At 40.6% G+C, this 25,162-nt stretch overlaps 1 protein-coding gene across 1 annotated transcript in view; it reads left to right on the top strand.

Annotated features, from left to right (window-relative positions):
• The window catches only part of LOC126481552 (cholinesterase 1-like), a 173,095-nt gene that overhangs the window by 36,215 nt on the left and 111,718 nt on the right, over positions 1 to 25,162 (top strand). The window contains exons 3-4 of the mRNA XM_050105390.1: positions 9,888 to 10,019; positions 18,498 to 18,660. Coding sequence (XP_049961347.1) covers positions 9,888 to 10,019; positions 18,498 to 18,660 — 295 coding nt within the window. The remainder of the gene's footprint in view (positions 1 to 9,887; positions 10,020 to 18,497; positions 18,661 to 25,162) is intronic.

Raw genomic sequence — 25,162 nt, 5'->3', positions numbered from 1 at the left:
TCTCTGATTGCTGCAGGAGGCTTTTCCAGAACCTTTATCAACGGCACTCCCCTAAGCGTTACCTCATCACTGTTACTGTGGAAATGGTATACATGTGAGCAAGGTTGGCCATGATGTCGGGTGGTAGCCAGTAGTGAGCCAGTCTTGGCTCTTTAGTAGAACACAATTCAGCTGTATGAAGAATAAAGGTGTGGAAAACTAAAATATTGATTAAAATTAAGCTTTTCTCACTCAGTATGTCTGTTCACCATACATAGGAGCATTACTGCTTTTAGTATACGTTTGCTGTGGACAGATCTATTTACATCATCACACTTAAATGTATCTTTTATCCAACACAATAAAGAAAAACATATGGAAATGTTGCTTGTAAGAAGAGAGTTGACCAGAAAAAGGAAAAGGTAGCGTATGGAGGAAGAAAATAAATGATTATTTGTACACATAGGCAGATAAGACAACAAAAACAATACACAACAGGTCTGATGCTCATTACAAGACTGAGAATGAGTAGATAATGATGAAAATTTTCAGGTACATAAACCAAGTTAAAGTGAACACTTTAAGAATTGCAGAAATAAATATATGGATAAAGATGGGATTTTACGTAAACCCTTATCTTATGCTAACCAATCAAGTGCTTTAGCCACTAAGCCACCTTGGTACAGCAGTTCACAGAACTGCATGAATTGCCCTGCCTCCCTCCTCAATCCAAATTCTCACTATCATTCCAGTCTACTCTAAATTCCTTCTAACATGTGAATGAAATTGCTGAGGCTGTCCATAGTCCCTCAGCATCAAACTTAAATGAAGGATCCAGCCTTAAACCCAGGTGCAGGTACTTGTACAAATGAAATGACATAATTTCAGAGACTTTACTGGTCTCATACTGATGGCTTAGTGGTTAATGCATCTGCCTAGTAAGCAGGAGACCCAGCTTTGATTCCTGGCCTTGGATCAAATTTTCACTCGCTGCTTCAGTCTACATACATAAAATCATGTCTGTATGAGACCAGTAAAGTCTCGAAATTGCATCATTTCATTGGTAAAAGCTGGCATTGATCTGAATTAAATTTTGGATAGACAGTAAAGAGGTTATTCAAACAAAGGCCAACAACTTCAAGGAATTTCAGGCAAAAACAATTGACAAAAGCTGAAAATACCTTATCAGAATCAAAGAAGAAAACATCTGTGAATGGATAAGAATTTCTGAGAGGAGACAGACAAGCTATCAACTCAATTGCTCCTTGTGGTTCTTCTGTATGGGAGAGAATGAACCTAGGCAATGGTTTTTATTTTGAATGAAGTGAATAAAACTACTGTGATGTTGTCTTGATCACAGCACAATACAAACAATACACATAGTTCATCATATAGCAGAAATGAGTAAAACTGCAAGATAGTTCCATTTAAACACATTTTTTTCTAAACCACAGACAAGTTTTTGACTTTAAATGCTACCATGGATTCGTTAACCATCTTTTACAGCCACCAATAAAATAGCTAGAAAGTAAATAATAATTGAGGCACCATGGAAATGCATACACATGACTTTTTTTTTTTTTTGCTGATCAATGTGTTTCTTTGTTTAGCTTCCAATTGATACATATTTTGCATCAAGCATCTAATGTAGCCCCCATTTTCTAGACTGGTATACCTGTCAAGTGTATTTGATAGGTGAAATGGAGCAACAAAACCGTGCAGGCAAGCATGGCAGTAGGACCATCTGAGGAGAACTGAAATATGATTTTTTCTATGTAAAAGTTCAGACTGGACTACATGTTCAAGTTGCCCATGCAAGTTTCAAGACTATGGCTTTCAGCATATGAGATGTTGGAAAGAGCATTGTGGTTTGGTTTTAATTGTGCTAATTTGTAGTACAGTTAGTCATATCCTTTTGTTTTGAGTTAGTGTGTTCATTTGAAAACGAGGCAAATCATTAAGGAACACCACCACTGAACAATTCATTGAACTTTATGGATCAGAACATTTTTTTTAATTAAAAAGGAAGTAGTGCCACAGTTGAGGAAACCAAGATGCTACTTCCATAAAATTGGTGAAAAAAAGCAAGTAAAAAGCCTACCATGGTTAATATCTAATCTTCAGTTGAAACCATGGTTACAGCTGAAGTTGAACACCTCTCAGGAGTACCATAGCATACATGGATTGGAGCCATATTTAGTGGAGGTATACATTTCCAGGTAAATCTGTTCAGACAGAAGTGAGAGGCAAACCAGAAAATGTCAAGAACCATTTAGGATGGCACTGTATCAAGGTGAAGAAGGCATAATTGCCAAGGTCTGTGATGTGGTACATAATGTATCAATTTTAATTTTAATTCACAGCCATTTCAGTAGCGGCATTTGAAGATTCATAACCTGTATGTGCTGAACATAATAATTATGGCAGTAAACAGGAACAAAACACTTAATAAATAAATACAGGATCACAACACTAGAGGTAGAGAGAGACCCCACATCATATCTCATAGAACAACACTTTATGAGAAAAGCCTTCACTATGCAGGCAGAAAACTACTGAATTGCTTCCATCCTAATATCTCCTAATTGCCCATTACAAACCTAAAAATGAAATTAAAATTATGGCTCTTAAACAATCCTGTATATTCAATAGATGAGTTTCTAGATTTAGTACATTCGTATGATGGAAGACCATTTGTCTAAAAATATATGTAATCTCAGATCTTAGACTGTGTCACAAACTGTAAATATTTGAATGTCAGATATGAATACTGTGTCACAAACTGTAGATTCCTTAATCTAAGTATGGCAATAACAATTTTTTTATGTATAGTTCTTATATGTATCTCTGTTCTCTCAACTAAATTTAGAAAAAGTTATGTAGATAAAAGTGCCAGACAGTAATATGTAACCCTAGTAAGGATGGCTCTGACTTATCTAGAAGACTGGAACAAAAAAAAACTTTTTTTGTAATCAGTTGATGTTGGATCAAAATAAATAAATAAATAAATATCAATGTTCTGCTAAAATATTTAATTTCTGACAGAAATTTAGCCATTAACAGATCCTGGATAGATCAGACAGGTGTCACTTGATATTATGGTTTCACTGAAAAAAAAAAAAAAAAAAAAAATTGGCTGGCAGTTTCACTGCAGGACATCTTTGTTGGATGATGGTGTTGATTGGTGTAGTGAAAAATGAGCATCAGAAGATTCTTCCAAGAGAAACACTTGTTTAACCTGGCTGATAGACACAGAGTTTCTCTTGCCACTAATCAAAAAGTCAATTGTCTTATCTTGTCTTGCCGGTACATGGTGTGGTCTAGTATATGGTGGTGTGAGTGTGGGTCTGACATTATCTTTGCATAGCGTGACATGGGTGCACCACTTCAACTCTTTATGGACAACACTTGCTGCATGCCATGTCATGATGCTGGTTGTGGTCACATGTGTGAGATTTCATCCATCAGATGTGCAGTGAATTGTGGTGATTGTGATATGTCCCACTGAAATGCATCCAGATTGACAAACTCACCTGGCAGTCATAGCATTTCCCCATAGACCAATTCAGCAGGGGATGCATTGAGTTCTGGCTTGCTTATGGTGTGGAGGCTGAGCAGAACTAATGGCAGGGGTTGTCCACTTCAGCTTGTGACACACGAGGGCAGCTTTGAGGGACCAGAGCTACATCTAGAGCATGCCATTGCTGGCTGGATGGTAACTTGCTGTTATGTGATGTGACACACTGCAAAAATTGTTCAGCTGTGTAAACAAATTGGACTTGAATTGGCATCCTCTTGTCAGTTGTTATGTGTAGTAGACATCCAAAGTGACAACACAGGTGGACATTAAAATGGCAGCTAGTATCTTGGTGGAGATATTATCTATAGGAATAGCTGTGACCAGCATTGGAATCTATCAACAATGGTTAGCAAATATCGTCGACCTTCTGATGGTGGTAGGCATCCCATAACATCAGTATGTACATGGGTGAACCTCCTGATTGTGTCTGGGAATTTGCCTACTGGTGTGTGAACATGACATGAAATTTTGCTGCTTTGACAATTCACGCATGCACGAGACCTTTGACAGCAGTCCTTTTGTATCCCAGACCATATTGTTCTATGAGATATGATGTGGGGTCTCTCTCTACCTCTAGTGTTGTGGTCGTGTATTTATTTATTAAGCATTTTTTTCCTGTTTACTGCCATAATTATTATGTTCAGCACATACAGGTTATGAATCTTCAAATGCCACTACTGAAATGGCTGTGAATTAAAATTAAAATTGATACATTATGTACCACATCACAGACCTTGGCAATTATGCCTTCTTCACCTTGATACAGTGCCATCCTAAATGGTTCTTGACATTTTCTGGTTTGCCTCTCACTTCTGTCTGAACAGATTTACCTGGAAATGTATACCTCCACTAAATATAGCTCCAATCCATGTATGCTATGGTACTCCTGAGAGGTGTTCAACTTCAGCTGTAACCATGGTTTCAACTGAAGATTAGATATTAACCATGGTAGGCTTTTTACTTGCTTTTTTTCACCAATTTTATGGAAGTAGCATCTTGGTTTCCTCAACTGTGGCACTACTTCCTTTTTAATTAAAAAAAATGTTCTGATCCATAAAGTTCAATGAATTGTTCAGTGGTGGTGTTCCTTAATGATTTGCCTCGTTTTCAAATGAACACACTAACTCAAAACAAAAGGATATGACTAACTGTACTACAAATTAGCACAGTTAAAACCAAACCACAATGCTCTTTCCAACATTTCATATGCTGAAAGCCATAGTCTTGAAACTTGCATGGGCAACTTGAACATGTAGTCCAGTCTGAACTTTTACATAGAAAAAATCATATTTCAGTTCTCCTCAGATGGTCCTACTGCCATGTTTGCCTGCACGGTTTTGTTGTTCCATTTCACCTATCAAGTACACTTGACAGGTATACCAGTCTAGAAAATGGGGGCTACATTAGATGCTTGATGCAAAATGTGTATCAATTGGAAGCTAAACAAAGAAACACATTGATCAGCAAAAAAAAAAAAAAGTCATGTGTATGCATTTCCATGGTGCCTCAATTATTATTTACTTTCTAGCTATTTTATTGGTGGCTGTAAAAGATGGTTAACGAATCCATGGTAGCATTTAAAGTCAAAAACTTGTCTGTGGTTTAGAAAAAAATGTGTTTAAATGGAACTATCTTGCAGTTTTACTCATTTCTGCTATATGATGAACTATGTGTATTGTTTGTATTGTGCTGTGATCAAGACAACATCACAGTAGTTTTATTCACTTCATTCAAAATAAAAACCATTGCCTAGGTTCATTCTCTCCCATACAGAAGAACCACAAGGAGCAATTGAGTTGATAGCTTGTCTGTCTCCTCTCAGAAATTCTTATCCATTCACAGATGTTTTCTTCTTTGATTCTGATAAGGTATTTTCAGCTTTTGTCAATTGTTTTTGCCTGAAATTCCTTGAAGTTGTTGACCTTTGTTTGAATAACCTCTTTACTGTCTATCCAAAATTTAATTCAGATCAATGCCAGCTTTTACCAATGAAATGATGCAATTTCGAGACTTTACTGGTCTCATACAGACATGATTTTATGTATGTAGACTGAAGCAGCGAGTGAAAATTTGATCCAAGGCCAGGAATCAAAGCTGGGTCTCCTGCTTACTAGGCAGATGCATTAACCACTAAGCCATCAGTATGAGACCAGTAAAGTCTCTGAAATTATGTCATTTCATTTGTACAAGTACCTGCACCTGGGTTTAAGGCTGGATCCTTCATTTAAGTTTGATGCTGAGGGACTATGGACAGCCTCAGCAATTCCATTCACATGTTAGAAGGAATTTAGTGTAGACTGGAATGATAGTGAGAATTTGGATTGAGGAGGGAGGCAGGGTAATTCATGCAGTTCTGTGAACTGCTGTACCAAGGTGGCTTAGTGGCTAAAGCATTTGATTGGTTAGCATAAGACAAGGGTTTACGTAAAATCCCATCTTTATCCATATATTTATTTCTGCAATTCTTAAAGTGTTCACTTTAACTTGGTTTATGTACCTGAAAATTTTCATCATTATCTACTCATTCTCAGTCTTGTAATGAGCATCAGACCTGTTGTGTATTGTTTTTGTTGTCTTATCTGCCTTTGTGTACAAATAATCATTTATTTTCTTCCTCCATACGCTACCTTTTCCTTTTTCTGGTCAACTCTCTTCTTACAAGCAACATTTCCATATGTTTTTTCTTTATTGTGTTGGATAAAAGATACATTTAAGTGTGATGATGCAAATAGATCTGTCCACAGCAAACATATACTAAAAGCAGTAATGCTCCTATGTATGGTGAACAGACATACTGAGTGAAAAAATAAATTCCATCTGATTGAACTGCTTCACAGAGCATTTGTCATTTCAGAGAGCATTTGTCATTGTTCTGATGGAAGGTGGAGGTCAGAGGTTTGTGGTCTGTGTAGATTGTGAATATTCTTGCCTCCAGCTGCAGTTGGAAATATTTCACAGATGAGCAGATTGCCAACATTTCCCAGTAGTATGTATTCCATTGTTACTAAGCTGGAGACAGTTTCTGAGAGTATTCTGAGAGTAGAAAGCAAGGAGCTGCCAGGTCTCACTGCAGTGCTCCACCAATGGCTATCTGGCTAGCATTCACCATAAGCACGAGGGTACATCTAAAGCAGGATGAGTGAGAAGCTCGGCCTCAGTAGTGCTCCTCTTGGCAGCCTTGAAGGCATCTGTCATCATCTGCGATCACTGCACAGATACCCTTCCTTTTGTTTTTGGATTGGCCAGAGCTGCTGTAAGTGGTTCTTGAAGTTCTGCAGCATATGGCAGATGGCAGTGGTAGAAATTGAGCACCCCAAGTAACCTACATAATTCTTTGGCTGTCTCTGGACCAGAAATGTTCAAAATAGAACTTCATTTGGTGTGATTCCATTGATGAAATAAGGTGGGTCAAAAACATTTTATCTAGTTATCCAAACAAGCACTTAGAGATGTTCAAAACAATGCCATATGTGTCAGGGTGCTCAAAACTTTCAGTGAGATGCTGCTCATGTTTCTCTGGTGCTACTGAGAAGACAACTATGTCATCAAAGTATGCAAAACAACATGGTACTCCCCATAACACTGAGTCAATGACTCATTGCCATGTTAGTGTGGCATTTGTCAGGCTGAATGTCATGACTAAGCTTTCAAATATACAAAAATGCATTATAATGGCCATCTTTGGAGTGTCTTTCTCACCAACCAGGGTCTGCATGTTTGCTTTGGGACAATCTAGCAAGCTAAATACCTGTTTCCCACACAATGCATGGTTATAGTCTTGTAGCAGACAGAGGCACTGGGTAATGGTCTGCAATCATTCTTGTTTTTAAAGCATGGTGCTAGCAACGTGGATGTCACACACTTTTCTTTTTATGGACTAAAAGCAAATGTGATGACCATGACCATTTAGGCAGGCAGATGATCCTCTTGGTTAGAATAGTGTCAAACTCTAACTTAGCAGTAACATACTGGTCAGGAGCTAATCGTCTGTGCCTGTATGAAATCAGCAGGACTGCCATCGTATCACAATGTACCTGTTGCAGAGCCTCCAGTGCCCTCTTGAGAGCGGGGAACTAAGTGAGCAACTTGGCATATCCTTTTCCTGTGGCCTGGGTCACCTTGGCATCATATGAGGCAGCGTGACACTGGAACCCAGTGGTGGACAGCCTGGTCACGGTTCCAGTAGCTGAGCATTTTTAACATTGGGCATCAAATGGTAATGCACTGAGAGGCCTGTGCCAATGATAGGCTCTGTCATAACTACAATTATGAAGCTCCATACCAAAGCAAGCCTCAGTCCCAGGTCCAGTTCCAAGTGCTGCATTCTGTATGTTATGTCACTATAGCAGAGCTGTTAGTGGCTGACAGTTGAAATACAGTGGCCGGACAGTACATATCATCCTGCACTTTGGCAACATATTGATGATCCAAGTGAGTAATTACTAAAACAAAATTTGTGGAATCAGACATCATACCAGCACAAAGGAAGCTCACATCAGTGTCTGCAAATTATAGTGCAGGGTTGTGAGGCCAGAATGGTGATAGCTGTACCCCCAGTCTTGAGATGCAGGTACATCCATCTCTGATATGTTCCTGTTATTGAACGAGACATGCTTGAGTGTGTAAAATGTATTCTCGACGACAAATCGTGTCAGGGTCACCACTGTTGTAAGTCTTGCGGTGTGGGAGACTTGAGACTTTAATTTCATGTTCTTGTTGTGGAATAATTTTGTGCAGGTGTCTACTGTATTTAATACATTTTATATCTGTAATTAGAGTGCTTTTAAATTGCAGCAATCACAAGGAAATATGAAAATACAATTAACATAAACTGCAGAAAACAATTCATTGATAGATGCTAAGAGCAAGAATCTCAGAAAGTAGTCAGTAATGGAAAAGTCTAAAATATATCTCTTAAAACCATAGAACATCTGTGACAATATCACGGAGTTGGCTCCTAGTGGCCAGTGCACAAACTCAGTTGACATGTAGGAAGCAACCTGCTTATCATGCGATGACAGCTGAATGACTGCCAGTCGCCACAGCTCCATGTATGGATAAGTTATTAAGATCTTAAATAATTCTTTCATCAGTGTTCATAATTACCCACCTCTTCTTCCCCATCAACCCCATATTATGTTTTGACTGTTTCTGCCTAAGACTTTACTTGGTAGCAGTTCTCTTAATTGACTTCCATCACAGAAATGACTAAATCGTGTATTTAAGCAATGGAAAATCTGGATGGAAAATGACAATGACTATATGCAGAGATGTTGAGACCACCACCATCTACTCCAGTCTGGTCACAAACATCACCTATCCTATCATAGGTAGGGCTGTCTGCGAGCATCACAACCAACAATCTGTCTGACTGTATGAATGGCCATCAACAAATTGTTGCCAAAAAACAGCTGGACCACCCAGTTGCTGAGCACACTGCTCAACACAACATTCTTCATTTTAATGCTTGCTTCACAGTCTGTGCCCTCTAGATCCCTTCCACTAACACCAGCTTTTCTGTATTGTGCAGGTGGGTATTTACTCTGCAGTATATTCTGTTTTCTTGTAACTCTCCTGGCCCCAGCCTTCGTTAGTCATTGCACTACACCTACATATCCCCTTCCATGTTCCTACTCCGGAACTACGCAGTCCTCTAGTCCGCCAAAGCATCCTCAGTCTTTTTACTTCTCTCCATTTCCACCCCCCCCCCTCCCTCTGCCCATAACTGTAGTACTCCCTCTCTACCTCATCCCAGTCAGTGTCTATCTCTCCCTGTATCCTCCCACAAGCAGACTTTACTGTCTCCCACCACCCACTCCTACCCTGCCATCCCTCCCCCTTCCCATCCCAGTCTTCTCCATACCCCCACCACCTGGACTGCTTCACCCATCATGTGGTACTGCTTGCAGTCTGGCCTAGGCAGCCAGAGTCTATGCTCATGTGTGTCTGCCTCTGTGTGTGTGTGTGTGTGTGTGTGTGTGTGTGTGTGTATTGTCTAATTCTGATGAAGGCCTTTCAGGCAAAAAGTTTACTTGTTTATCAGTCTTTTTGTTTTGCCTGTCTGTAACTCAACATGCCCACTAGTAGTAATCTATCCTTTTCATAATAAATCATGTATTTGTCACTCTCATCACTGCAATGAAAATTCTGGACCTTGGATGTAGGCCTGCTCGAATTTGTGTGAATTCCTTGATACTAGCCTGATGAAAATAAAGAATCCTATTTACTTTGCTGCTTTATGCAAGTTTTCAGAGCTTGTAATGAATACTCTTGTAATGCATTAGCATGTAAATGACTGAAATCATTTTCATTGTGTCAAAATTTTCAGGATCCAGTGCCTTTTGTTTTAAATGAAACAGTAGATGCAACTAAGAGCTCTCCATTTTGCACACAAGAGCTAATAGCTGGAATAACATATGGACAAGAGGACTGTCTGTATCTCAATGTATATACTCAGAAGGTGAGTGCAAAACAATACACATATAATACTCTAAACCAGTTTGAGCAGGCAAAGTTGAGGTGTTTTGTGGTAATTCAGACTGCAGCAACTGTTTCATAGGTAAGTCCATTTAAATCAACCAACCATTCATCCATTCATTCATTCATATCCTGTGTTTTGTAAATTCCACTGTCCCACATAGCCTACAGGGATGCGGAATAAGCCATATTATAAATTAACAGACAGAAGCAGTAATTATAGGCTACTTTTGTGATGGATAATAACAAGCAATTTGTGCTAATGTATTGCTCAATGCATCCTCCATGTAGTGCATCATGTTTTCTCGTATCATTGACAGAGCACTAAAAATAATTTGCTAGTATAAGACCTTAATTCAAGCTAATATAGGAAATCTTAAACAGAGAGCTTAGAAACCTAAATTTTTTGAAAGGCAAAAAAGTAAATAAGAATAATCAGAACAAGCTACTAATTATGTTTATATTCCATCTTAACTAAACGCCAATTTCTGTAAACCCATAAAGCAGGAGAGTCTTTAACAGTGCAGAATGAATTAAGCACTAATAAGGAGAATCAGAAACTTCAGTGTAGTTTGTAAAGGATGATAACAACAAGTTATGGCTAGTGGTAATCTGCTCACACTCAAAATTATGGTAGTTAAATCCAGATTACTCTATATAAATTATATGTAAATTAGGTGAAAAACAAGTCCTTTGAAAAAAGCCTGTGCTTCTCCTCTTATGCTGTTCAGTTGCTGTTTTATCTAATACATCATTAAAGCATTTATGTATATATTCTGACAAATCCAAAACATGTTTGTTATGAACACTAGTGTAAGTGGAGTTACCAAACTTGAACCCCATACTCTGATAACTTTCAAAGGGACTGGTGAATAAGGCACTCTTTTACTTTATATTTGAATACCTAGGGACTTAAATTTCCTACCTGATATCTACCAGTAACCTGTTGTAGACTTCAGCACCAGATTATAAGACTCAATCCTGAACCCTAGATAGAGATGCATTGTCTATACGAAACTTAGTTTTATTTTTAATATTATGGCTGTGGACTGAATAGTTCAACCTGAATTCACACTTGTTGTTAACCACAAATACAATTAGGGAGCAAATTTATTGGCAAGTAAGCTTGTCCTTGACAAGGCATGCACAAGGTGCTCAGTATCAACTTCACCTAACATTCTTATTGCATGCTCATGCAGAATAAATGTACATTTTTAGAAGTTAGCTACATTGCTCCAGAAGGCTATGCTTTTTTTGTATATATGTGTGTGTGTGGGGGAGGGGGTTGATGCCTACCACAAATTTTTCTCCTGGGCCAAACTTTTCATCTCAGAGTAGCAACTGTAACCATCTTCTATTATTTGCTGGATGTATTCCAGGCTCTGTCTTCCTCTACAGTTTTTAACCTCTACAGCTCCCTCTAGTATCATGGAAGTTATTCTGTGATATTTTAACACATGTCCTATCATCCTGCCCATTCTTCTTGTCAGTGTTTTCAATATATTCCTTTCCTCCCTGTTTCTGCAGAGAACCTCCTCATTCCTGACCTTATCAGTCCACCTCATTTTCCTTCTATAGCCTCACATCTCAAATGCTTTGATTATCTTCTGTTCCAGTTTTCCTATAGTCCATGTTTCACTACCACCCAATGCTGTACTCCAAACATATGTTCTCAGAAATTTCTTCCTCAAATTAAAACATATGTTGATGTTAGTTGACTTCTCTTGGCCAGGAATGTCCTTTTTGTAAGTGGTTGCCTTTTTTTTATGTCATCCTTGCTCAAACCATCATGGGTTATAATGCTGCATAGGTAGCAAAATTTGATAACTTCATCTACTCTGTGATCCCCAATTCTGATGTTAAGTCTCTCATTGGTCTCATTTCAGATACTTCTTATTACTTTTGTCTTTCCTCGATTTACTCTTAAGTCCATATTCTGTATGCATTAGACTGTTCATTCCAGTCAACAGCTCCTATGATTCTTCTTCATTTTTACTGAGGATAGCAATGTCATCAGTGAATCTTATCAGTGATGTCATTTCACACAGAAATTTAATCCTAATCTTGAACCTTTCTCCTGTTTCCATCGTTGCTTCTTTGATGTAGAGGTTGAACAGTAGGGGCAAAAGTCTACATCCCTGTCTTAAACTATTTTAATCTGATCACTTCATTCTTTGTCTATCAATATGATTAGTCCTTGTTGGTTTTTGTTTATACTGTGCATTATCCAAATGTCCCTGTAGCTTACCCCCATTTTTCTCAGAATTTTGAACATCTCGAACAATTTTACATTGTAGAACACTTTTTCCAGGTCAACAAATCCTATGAACATGTCTTGATTTTTCTTTAGTCTTGCATCTGTTATCAACTGCAACATCAGAGCTGCCTCTCAGGTGCATTTAGCTTTCCTAAAGCCAACCTGATTGTCATCTAATAGATCCTGAGTTTTCTTTTCCATTCTTCTGTATGTTTTTTGTTAGTAACTGAGATGCATGAGCTGTTAAGCTGAATGTGTGATAATTCTCATACTTGTCAGCTCTTGCAGTCTTTGGAATTATGGGGATGGTGTTTTTCTGGAAGTCAGATGGTACATCAACAATGTAGGAAAAGACAGACTGCTTCTTACTATGAAGAAGACATGTTAAGTTGCAGGCAGGCACATTTAAAAGACACTTACATAAAGCTTTTGCCCACAGCCTCCATCAGCAAAAGAGAAACACACACCATTTGTACACACAAGCAGCACACATGGCCACCATCTCCAGTATCTTGGGCCGGAATGCAAGTATCACTTGATATGGAAGCTGCACTCTGGAAGGAGTGGGGGTGGGGAAGGGATAGTAGTGTATGGGTGGGGAAAGAGATGAATGGTGTCTGGTGGAGTGTGCAGTGACTACAGTGCCAATACGTGCAGCATCAGGAGGTTGTGGGGCAGGGAGGTGGAGAAAAAGGAGCAAAAAATGAGAGGAGCCATTTATGGGGGAGGAGTGAGATAATTAGTGGAGGCCTTCTGCCAGGTAGTCATTGTGATTCTTGATTCATAGAACAGGGAATATCCATATACAACCTCAAAACAAATCCTAACCTAATCATCTACCAGTAATCAGAGGTTCCATCACTGTTGTTATGATGGCCTCTGCCAGTTATCTGACTGCTCCGCCTATGAACTCTGCCAGAATGATCCCATCCCAGAATCCCAACGCAAGCTCCAATCCCTGCTTAAAGCCTGTGGTAAAGCCCTTCCCAGAATCTCTTTCCCTGAAGCCATTTCCCTCCTCAACCCTATGACACCCCACAAACCCACCTTGTACACACTTCTCAAAATCCACAAACCTAACAATCCTGGAACCCTGTTGTGGCTGGTTGTTGTGGCCCCACTGAAAGAATTTCGGTCCTCATTGACCAACACCTCCAACCAGTTGCCCATAATCTAGCCTCCCATGTCAAAGACACTGACCACTTCCTTCACCGACTCTCCACCATCTGCACTTCTTTACCTCCTGGATCCCTGTTCGTCACTGTTGATACCACCTTCCTGTACACCAACATCCCTAATGCCCATGGTCTTACCACTGTTGAACACTACCTTTCCCAATGTCCTTCAGACTCCAAACCCACTACCTCATTCTACCTCTTACTATCTTTATTCTAACCCACAACTACTTCTCCTTTGAAGGGAAAATATATAAACAAATCCACAGCACAGCAATGGGCACCTGTATGGCAGCCTTCTCTGATAACCTTTTTATGGGCCATCTAGGAGAGGCCTTCCTAGCCTCCCTAAACACTAGTTTGGTTCAGGTTCATTAATGATATCTTCATAATCTGGACTAAGAGCCAAGACACCCTATCTTTTTTCTTTCATCCTCGACATCTTCTCTCCTAACCACTTCACATGGCCCTCCACTTTCCTAGATGTTGGCCTCCTCCTTTCTAATGGCTCCATCCACACCTCTGTCCACATTAAGCTCACCAACCAACAACATTACCTGCATTTCAACAAATCCCTCCCATACAGCCTGGCTACTCAGGGACAGTATATCTGCAGTGACAAGAACCCCCTTGCTCAGTATGCTGAAGGTCTCACAAAGGCCTTCACAGACAGCCACTATTCCCCTGACCTAGTCCACAAACAGATCTCCATACCATTTCACTTCACACTCCCAGTCCTCTCAGCACCCTCAAGCACCAGCCACAAAGGAACGTCCTCTTTGTCTCACATTATCACCCTGGAGGCCAGGGCTTTGATTACCTATCATCATGTCCTGAAATGAGGGACATCCTATTCGAGATATTTCCTACCCCTGACAAAGGAGTGTTCTGTCACCCAGTCAACCTCCATAACATCCTAGCCCACAATTATGCTGCTCCCATTAACAACCCCTTTCCACAAGGGTCATATCCCTGTGGAAGACCCAGGTGTAAGACCTGACCAATCCTCTCACTCAGCACTTCCTATTCAAGTTCTGTCATCACAGGTTTATCCTATTCTGTCAGGGGCTGGACCACCTGTGAAAGCAGCCATGTCATTTAGCAGCTCTGCTGCAAACATTGCACTGCTTTTTATATCTGTATGACTACCAACCAGCTGTCCACCAGGATGAACAGATACTGTGGCACAACATGCAGCTGGACATATCTTACTTGATTTCAATAGCTGCTTCACTGCCCAAGCCATCTTGATTCTTCCCTCCATCACCAGCTTTTCTGAACTGCACAAATAGGAGTTATCCTTACAGCACATTCTGCACTACTGTAATTATCCCGACCTCAAACTGTGATAACATTCTGTCACCTCACCCTTCACCCAGCAGTTTCCACTCCCTCTGTCCTACCATCTCCTCCCTATTCCATCTTTCCTCACTCCTCTCCTTTTTTGCTCCTTTTTTCCCCCCATCTCCCTGCCCTGCAACCTCCTGATGCTGCACTTGGCACTGTAGTCACTGCACACTCCACCAGACACCATTCATCTCTTTCCCCACCCATACACTACTATCCCTTCCCCACCCCCACTCCTTCCAGAGTGCAGCTTCCATATCAAGTGATAGTTGCATTCTGGCCCAAGGTACTGGAGATGGTAGTCATGTGTGCTGCTTGTGTGTACAAATGGTGTGTGTTTCTCTTTTGCTGATGGAGGCTGTGGGCAAAAGCTTTATGTAAGTGTCTTTTAATTGTGTTTGTTTACAGCTTAATGTGTCTTCTTTATGGTAAATAGCAGTCTGTCTCTTCCTACATTGCTGATATTCCTACCTGGAGTTTCCGTTGTTAGTTGGTACACCATCAGAATCATACATCCTACACACTAGCATGACTAGTCATTTTGTTGCTACTTGCCCCAATGATTTTAGAAATTCTGATGGAATGTTAAGTATCTGATATGGCTTATTTGATCTTAAGTCATTCATAGGACTTTTAAACTATGATTCTAATTCTGGATCATGTATGTCATTCCTATCACCTCCTGTTTCTTCTTCTGTTGCATCATCAGACAAGGTGTCCCCTCACAGAGACCTTCAGTGTACACTTTCCACCTATCCACTCACTCCTCTGCATTTAACAGTGGATCTGTCATTGCACTATTAATGTTACTGCTCTGGCTTTTAATTTCACTGACACTTGTTTTGATTTTTCTTTATGCTGAGTCAGTCTTTCCGACGATCACTTCTTTTTTCATTTCTTCACAATTTTCATGCAGCCATTTTGCCTTACTTCCTCTGCACTTCCTGCTTATTTCATTCCTAAGTGACTTGTATTTCTGCATTCTTGAATTTCTTTTAATATTTTTATACTTCCTTCTCTTGTCGATCAACTGAAGTGTTTCTTCTGTTATTCATGGTTTCTTTGCAGTTAACTTCCTTGTAGCTAAATTTTTTCCCACTTCTGTGACTACCAATTTTAGATATGTCCCTCCCTCTTCCACTGAACTGCCTACTGAGCTGTTCACTATTGCAGTATTTACAGCCTCAGAGAACTTCGTGCTCATCTCTTCCTTCCTTAGTATTTCCATAACTCATTCTATGTGCATTCATTCTTCCTGTCTAGTCTTTTGAACTCCAGCCTACTCTTAATCTTTACTAAATTGTGGTCTGAGTCTATATTTGTTCTTGGGTGTGCTTCATAATCCAATATCTGATTTCAGAATATCTGCCTGGCCATAATGTAATCTAAATGGAATCTTCCTGTATCCCCTGGCATCTTCCAAGTATACCTCCTTCTCTTGTGATTCTTGAACAAAATGTTTGCTATTCCTTACTGATATTAGATGCAGACCTCAATTAGTCTTCCAACTCTCTCATTCCTACAAGCAATTCCATACTCTTCCATAACCCTTTCTTCTACTCCCTTTCCTACAACCACATTCCAAACATCCACGACTATTAGATTTTCCTGTCCATTTATGTAATGAATTATATATAAAAACAAAGATGAGGTGACTTACCGAACAAAAGCGCTGGCAGGTCGATAGACACACAAACAAACACAAACACACACACAAAATTCAAGCTTTCGCAACAAACTGTTGCCTCATCAGGAAAGAGGGAAGGAGAGGGGAAGACGAAAGGAAGTGGGTTTTAAGGGAGAGGGTAAGGAGTCATTCCAATCCCGGGAGCGGAAAGACTTACCTTAGGGGGAAAAAAGGACAGGTATACACTCGCACACACGCACATATCCATCCACACATACAGACACAAGCAGACATATTTGTATTAAGTTGCTATGTACATTAAAATAAATTTTTAATTAAAAAAAAAAAAAAAAAAAATATATATGTCTGCTTGTGTCTGTATGTGTGGATGGATATGTGCGTGTGTGCGAGTGTATACCTGTCCTTTTTTCCCCCTAAGGTAAGTCTTTCCGCTCCCGGGATTGGAATGACTCCTTACCCTCTCCCTTAAAACCCACTTCCTTTCGTCTTCCCCTCTCCTTCCCTCTTTCCTGATGAGGCAACAGTTTGTTGCGAAAGCTTGAATTTTGTGTGTGTGTTTGTGTTTGTTTGTGTGTCTATCGACCTGCCAGCGCTTTTGTTCGGTAAGTCACCTCATCTTTGTTTTTATATATAATTTTTCCCACGTGGAATGTTTCCTTCCATTATATTGATATGTAATGAATTACCTGTTTGATATCCTCATGTAGTTTCTCTACCTCTTCATCCTCTGATAGCAACTTAAGCATATATTGAATTATTGTTATTGTTGTTTGGTTTCAATTCTGAAGAGAACAACCTTATCATTGAACTGTTCACAGTAACTCACTATCAGTCCTGCCTTCCTATTCACAATGAATTCTATTCCATCATGTCCATATTGAGTGGAAGAATACAAAGTACACTAGGAATCTAATTTAGTAGTCAACATTATCAGAGAGGTTTCAAAAAGAAAAGCAGGTAGAGCAAAGCTTTTTGGGTAGCCTATCCAGGTGTTGGTACCACTTCTGGTTATTGTCCATATGGGTGCTTAGGACCTTCATACATGGAGTGCTCCTTGATCACTACTTCTGGTACCTGTAAGTCACTTTTATTTGCTGGAAAATGCATAATATATGTCTTTATAAAATTGAAAGTTAAGCTGTTTGGTACAAACCAGGTATAAGCCTGTTCCATCATTCAGTTTTTTTGGACCATGTTTATTGGTTGACTCTGGCTGGATTTTTCATAGCAGTGTGGCAGATTAGGCCTTGTTCACAGACTTGAAATGTTTTGCTGCATTCATTCTTTGTGTAGCCACAGACATCCAGACATACGTGTTATGCGCTAAACTCTTGTGTACTGAATGTGCAGCTAGTATTTTTGTTCACACAAAGGAAATGGAAACACCATCTCAGCACCCCTTTTTTTACCTCTAGTTTTTAATTCCAATGTTATTTTCTCATCCTTTTAGTCAATATTTTACTCCTCAACATTTCTGGACTGAAACTGACACAGTGGTTACCAATGTGCTATCTTTGACCTCCTACTCTCTCTGATGCACCCCACCCAACTTACCTTTGTCACCGCTTGCCCTCATAACAGGTTGGACCGTCGCATCCAATGGTCTGAGTGACCTGCTCTGCCTTTTTAATGTTCCCCATCCTATACTTCTCTTCCCCCCAAGCAAGGGTCTATTAGTTCCAAAAGTTAGGATAATGTATGTGCAGTTATGGATACTTGCCAGCAGCACTGAAATTTCACCTACTGAATATAAGTACTGACAAGAATATACAGAATAATATCATTATCATGCTGCATGACTTCATAAATTTCGTGGACATGAAGGTTCAGCTCTTCTAAAGCATACATCTTTATCTATGTACATAATCTGCACACAACATGAAATGTGTGGTAGAGAATACTTACAATTGTACCACAAGTTAGGGTTTCTCTCCATTCCAGATGCATATGGTGTTGTAGTTCAGTAATAATAATTTTATAACCTCAAAGAATAAAAGTGAGCATTATTTTGGACTGATTTTTTTCTCTTGATAGCTACCTCAAGAAACTGCTAATATAGATGCCACTGTTTTAGTTTGGATACATGGCGGATCTTTCAAATCTGGTTCTGGAAATGATCTAATGTATGCACCAGACTACATTATGGAGGTAGATGATGTAATACTTGTGACAATCAACTACAGGTTGGCAGCAATTGGTGAGCTTTAGAGATGCAGTTAACATTAACTTCTTTCTGTACTTTAAGGCATATTATTCAGATTAGAGAAAAATACGTAGCTAAGATTGTTATTACTATAACAATGCTTGTTATTGATTAAAAACTCTAGATGATTTTGCCATATATTCTATTCAATTGAACAGAATATAAGAAACTGAAGATTCATATACTATGTTCATTCATAAATGAGAAAGGAAAACATCATTTTGATTTTTATATGTGCCAGTGTCAGAGCCTGATGCAGACTAATAGAAATGAATGTTACAGAAGGGGTGTCATCTTCTGGCAGCTTCTTAAACAGAACTAACTGTAGAAAAGCTGTCAGATAACTACTTTTCTTTGATAGGCACTTTATGATAAAATTTTGGTATTAAGTCTCTGCCATAAAATTTCATTAACAGTATTTTCAGCCTCCTGGAAAAAAAACCACCAGTGTATTAACAAAATAAGTAATGTGTTATAGCATTCAGCTTTCTGTGTTCATTTATTTATTGTGCTGTAATGTAATATCAGACTTTCGCTTTCAAGATATGTTTGCTTACTTGCTGTGTCATCTATTTGAAATTTTAGGTTTTCCTCTAGACTGTCTAATTTTACCCCTTAAAACAATGAATTTCAATCCAGGGGGTGGGGAAGATGTGGGGTTGGGGTGAGGGAGGGTTGGGGTGGGGAGCGGATGGGGTAAGGGCTATGGGGCACTGCCCCCCCCCAGAAATGCATCTGTTTTTCTTTAATATCGAAAAGAAAGAAAAATTCTTTGCAATGTAGCTTTCAGACTTAACAATCTCAAAAATTTTCTCTCTCTCTCTCTCTCTCTCTCTTTTTTATATATATATATATATATATATATATATATATATATATATATATATATATAAAAAAAATAGAGGGAAACATTCCACGTAGGAAATATATATCTAAAAACAAAGATGATTTGACTTACCAAATGAAAGTGCTGGCAGGTCGACAGACACACAATCAACCACAAACATACACACAAAATTCAAGCTTTTTCAACAAACTGTTGCCTCATCAGGAAAGAGGGAAGGAGAGGGAAAGACGAAAGGAAGTGGGTTTTAAGGGAGAGGGTAAGGAGTCATTCCAATCCCGGGAGCGGAAAGACTTACCTTAGGGGGAAAAAGGACGGGTATACACTCGCACACACACACACACACACACATATCCATCCACACATATACAGACACAAGCAGACATATTTAAAGACCAAATATGTCTGCTTGTGTCTGTATATGTGTGGATGGATATGTGTGTGTGTGTGTGTGTGTGCGAGTGTATACCCATCCTTTTTTCCCCCTAAGGTAAGTCTTTCCGCTCCCGGGATTGGAATGACTCCTTACCCTCTCCCTTAAAACCCACTTCCTTTCGTCTTTCCCTCTCCTTCCCTCTTTCCTGATGAGGCAACAGTTTGTTGTGAAAGCTTGAATTTTGTGTGTATGTTTGTGGTTGTTTGTGTGTCTGTCGACCTGCCAGCACTTTCATTTGGTAAGTAAAATCATCTTTGTTTTTTTATATATATATATATATATAATTTTTTTATTGCATATACACTCCTGGAAATGGAAAAAAGAACACATTGACACCAGTGTGTCAGACCCACCATACTTGCTCCGGACACTGCGAGAGGGCTGTACAAGCAATGATCACACGCACGGCACAGCGGACACACCAGAAACCGCGGTGTTGGCCGTCGAATGGCGCTAGCTGCGCAGCATTTGTGCACAGCCGCCGTCAGTGTCAGCCAGTTTGCCGTGGCATACGGAGCTCCATCACAGTCTTTAACACTGGTAGCATGCCGCGACAGCGTGGACGTGAACCGCATGTGCAGTTGACGGACTTTGAGCGAGGGCGTATAGTGGGCATGCGGGAGGCCGGGTGGACGTACCGCCGAATTGCTCAACACGTGGGGCATGAGGTCTCCACAGTACATCGATGTTGTCGCCAGTGGTCGGCGGAAGGTGCACGTGCCCATCGACCTGGGACCGGACCGCAGCGACGCACGGATGCACGCAAAGACCATAGGATCCTACGCAGTGCCGTAGGGGACCGCACCGCCACTTCCCAGCAAATTAGGGACACTGTTGCTCCTGGGGTATCGGCGAGGACCATTCGCAACCGTCTCCATGAAGCTGGGCTACGGTCCCGCACACCGTTAGGCCGTCTTCCGCTCACGCCCCAACATCGTGCAGCCCGCCTCCAGTGGTGTCGCGACAGGCGTGAATGGAGGGACGAATGGAGCCGTGTCGTCTTCAGCGATGAGAGTCGCTTCTGCCTTGGTGCCAATGGTGGTCATATGCGTGTTTGGCGCCGTGCAGGTGAGCGCCACAATCCGGACTGCATATGACCGAGGCACACAGGGCCAACACCCGGCATCATGGTGTGGGGAGCGATCTCCTACACTGGCCGTACACCACTGGTGATTGTCGAGGGGACACTGAATAGTGCACGGTACATCCAAACCGTCATCGAACCCATCATTCTACCATTCCTAGACCGGCAAGGGAACTTGCTGTTCCAACAGGACAATGCACGTCCGCATGTATCCCGTGCCACCCAACGTGCTCTAGAAGGTGTAAGTCAACTACCCTGGCCAGCAAGATCTCCAGATCTGTCCCCCATTGAGCATGTTTGGGACTGGATGAAGCGTCGTCTCACGCGGTCTGCACGTCCAGCACGAACGCTGGTCCAACTGAGGCGCCAGGTGGAAATGGCATGGCAAGCTGTTCCACAGGACTACATCCAGCATCTCTACGATCGTCTCCATGGGAGAATAGCAGCCTGCATTGCTGCGAAAGGTGGATATACACTGTACTAGTGCCGACATTGTGCATGCTCTGTTGCCTGTGTCTATGTGCCTGTGGTTCTGTCAGTGTGATCATGTGATGTATCTGACTCCAGGAATGTGTCAATAAAGTTTCCCCTTCCTGGGACAATGAATTCACGGTGTTCTTATTTCAATTTCCAGGAGTGTATTTTGATAATACATGGAGAAATAAAATAAACAAAAAGAAATTGTTTACATTAATTTTTACTTCCACTGTCTTTTTTGTTTACTTAGCCTGTCATCCGTGGTATATGTATTTTCAGTCATCATCATCATCATGGGCATCATCCTTAAAAGGAAAACTGTGGATCTTGTGTGTCCATTGTCACAAATATTTGGGTGTTTCTTCTGAATATGTTGTTATTTCTGAGGTCGTGGTTACTGTGGGATATGAGAACACAGCTGTTTTTCTCTGAACACACAGCTGATTTTGCTTATATCCTGACATGATAATGTTACAATGACACTTGCTTCCAAACACATCATCTGCCCACTGTTCTCTCATTGGCTGTGTAGGGCCAGCAGCTGACACAACCTCAATTATTCATTTCATACCTCCCGGTGAGTGTCGACAACACTGCTGCATAAAACATGTAAGTACACCACTGGTGCACATCTAGAATTTCAGTGCTGCCTGCAAACATGTATGTTACTAGTGAGTATTTGTTCAATTTTAAAGTCAGTTTGATTCTGAGTGCAAACAGATTCAGGCAAACTGCAGTTTAAACATGTTAGGTGTTCATAAAAAGCCAGTGTACACAGAATACCTATCCATCGTTGGGCGCATGACGAAATATCTTCCTGTTCAACACTCCCTTCTCTGAACTCATTGTAGTTCTCAACCCTGCTGGGTACTGTTCCCCTTCCAACTTTCTCTATTGCTGTGCTTGAGAAATAGTGAAACATAGATAGTGCTATCTTCTAGGGTGCAGGTCATATGAACAACAGCAACTAATTCAGAAATAAAAAATAGCAATCACTATTCAGTCCAATTCTTAAACTTTCACCCATCCTGCAATGTAGTGGTGTCTGTTGGTACTATCTCCAGAATGGGTCTTTTTGCTGTATTTTGTTACTACGACAACAATCACAGTTTGTTTAGTATCATTTTTTTCATTTGTTAAACGTTTCATTCTGGGTTAATTTTTCGTCTCATTTCATCTGAAAGCCATAATCTTGTTCTAAATCTGATTTAAAAGCTGGTAACAATTTTCTCCAGTATTCTAATTCGTGCACAGAGACCAAATTTCTCATTTACATCACCTTGGTAAATCATTACTTTCTCATAACCAAATAAAATATTGACTTTGGTTCAGAATCAAGTAATGTTTTTTAAGCACAAGATTTTTGCCTTTGAAGTTATCTTTACTTAAAAAGCAGAGTAAATGTATGTGCACAGTATCCACATATTTATGAGCACTTTTATTGCAAGCCTGTTCAGATACAAAAAAGTTTGCAAGTTGATTGAATTTAATGTTATTTCATCCTGTGTTTCTCGAAATTGTCAATTTTTAAGTAGATTATTAGATTGTTGTAGCGGCTAGTTCATAGTTTCTCACATAGACTGTGTCCCTCTCACATGTCCCTTGCACTAGTCAAATATCATGTGATTGTTCAATGAAGGCTGATTGTGTATTGAGCACTTCAGCGTGTAGGGAAATCTCGAAATATTCGAATGCAAGAATTGTTTGACATGCCCTACCCTTTGGGATTGTTCAAAATAAATTTTTATGAAACCTTTGTGGCCAAGGCTTCATCTATAAATGTAGGACAAGTCATATATTAATCTATTAAAAAATGTAAAAACATTGACCTCAGCAGCAGTAGTTTAATCTGTGAATATAAGATGACCCCATATTTTTTTAATGACAATTTTGGGGAAAAGCCTTGTCTTATAATCAGGCAAAATTGGTAGTTGGTATTATAACAGATTAAGAAAACATATTCATTTACTCTAGATAAATTGGTAATGCAAAGAAGAAGAAGAAGAAGAAGAAGTTGAGTGTTGGGATGTAGTTGGCCAGATATCTCCAATCTGCTTCAGATCATACATCAGTCAGTTCCCCAAAGGACGTGAATGTCTGTTGCCATTAATGGTAGAGAGTTGCTTACCATATGGGGTAAGGAAATGACTCCTTGCATTTCTCATAGCATTTGTCTATCTAAGATTGGAGTGGAGTCCTGTTTGTTAGAAACAAAGTGTTTGGTTCCCAACCAAGTTATCCCAGTCATGCATTTACCACAAGTCACATCCAGATTGTTGAAATGCTGTTAGACACCTTCTTGCATTGTTGAAAAAAATGGCCCAGTTCCACTTATATCCTTCACATAGGGTCGTATTGGTTGTTATTAGGCACTGTAACTGAACATTGATTTTTCACTGATCTATTATTTTGTCCACTTCTCCTTTCTCCTACCTTGTGATATGAAACCCCAGGCTTTTTATTTCATTATTGGATTTCTCTCCTGCCATTTTTTTTATTAAAAATCTTAGGTGGCGCAGCTGCTGCATGGCTGGCAGACAGCGCTGCATGTAGAGGATGCGCGTAATTACGCAGTGGCGCTTTGAATGATCGGCGAGTCACAACACTTTTTCCCCCTTTGAAATTGTTGCACTGGTCCTGATGGAGGTGTCCTGGAGATGGCTAACGTCCAGAGGCGTTGTTTGACTCACTGTAAAGTCTAGAGGAGGAGGCTTCCCGTACGGACGGAAGTGTCCCCAATGATAACGGGTCGAGATGACAGGACACGTAGGGGTCGAATCTGCTGGGGCCCCATGCACCAATCTGCCCATTGTGGCAAGCCCAGTTGATATAAGAGGAGACATGGGCGATGTGTCGGCGTCCGTTGGAGGAGGAGGCGAGTAGATTGGCTCTGACAGAGGATGGTCATCCGGTTCCTGCATGGGCATGTCTCCTGGTGGCGTCCGGTCTTGTACTGGCATCGCGATGATGGTGAGAGGGCTGCATTGTGAGTATTGAGATATGCCAAGATCTCTAGCGTCAGGTAGAGCCGAAGGTGGTGTAGCGGCATTTGGAACAGGCGTTGCCGGCACACGAGGCTGAAGCTGGTCCGAATGACGCACTGCAACACCCGTGTCCATCTGGATTTCATACAGGCGTCGGCCACAGTGTTGTAAGATGCGGCCCGGGCTCCATTTTGGCCGCCTGCCATATCCCCGTACCCAGATGAGGTCGTCGGCGGTGAACCGGCCAAGTGAAGGCACCTGCGGCCGTGAGGTGGAAGGCCGCAGAAGATGAAGTAGCGTGCGGGGGTGTCGGCCATGTAAGAGCTCATCCAGGCTGTGGTCGCCCATGTGGGTGAAATAGTAAGACGCCAGAAACTGGAGAAGTGCATCATCAGCAACGGAAGAAGTCAGAAGTTTCTGCATCTGAGTCTTAAATGTGCGGACCACTCATTCAGCCTCACCGTTTGATTGTGGATGGTATGGTGGGGCCGTGACATACATAACGCCGTGACGAGCACAAAAATCTGCAAATTCGGAAGAGGCAAATTGCGGACCATTATCAGTAACAAGAGTAGAGGGGAGGTCTTCCAAAGAAAAAATGCGGGCGAGAGCACTTGTGTTTGCTGCGATGGTAGGCGACATGCAACGGACAATGAAAGGAAAGTTAGAGT

This window comes from Schistocerca serialis, chromosome 5 (assembly GCF_023864345.2).
Source record: "Schistocerca serialis cubense isolate TAMUIC-IGC-003099 chromosome 5, iqSchSeri2.2, whole genome shotgun sequence".
Taxonomy (NCBI): Eukaryota; Metazoa; Arthropoda; class Insecta; order Orthoptera; family Acrididae; genus Schistocerca; species Schistocerca serialis.
This window is presented reverse-complemented; position numbering and strand designations above follow the sequence as displayed.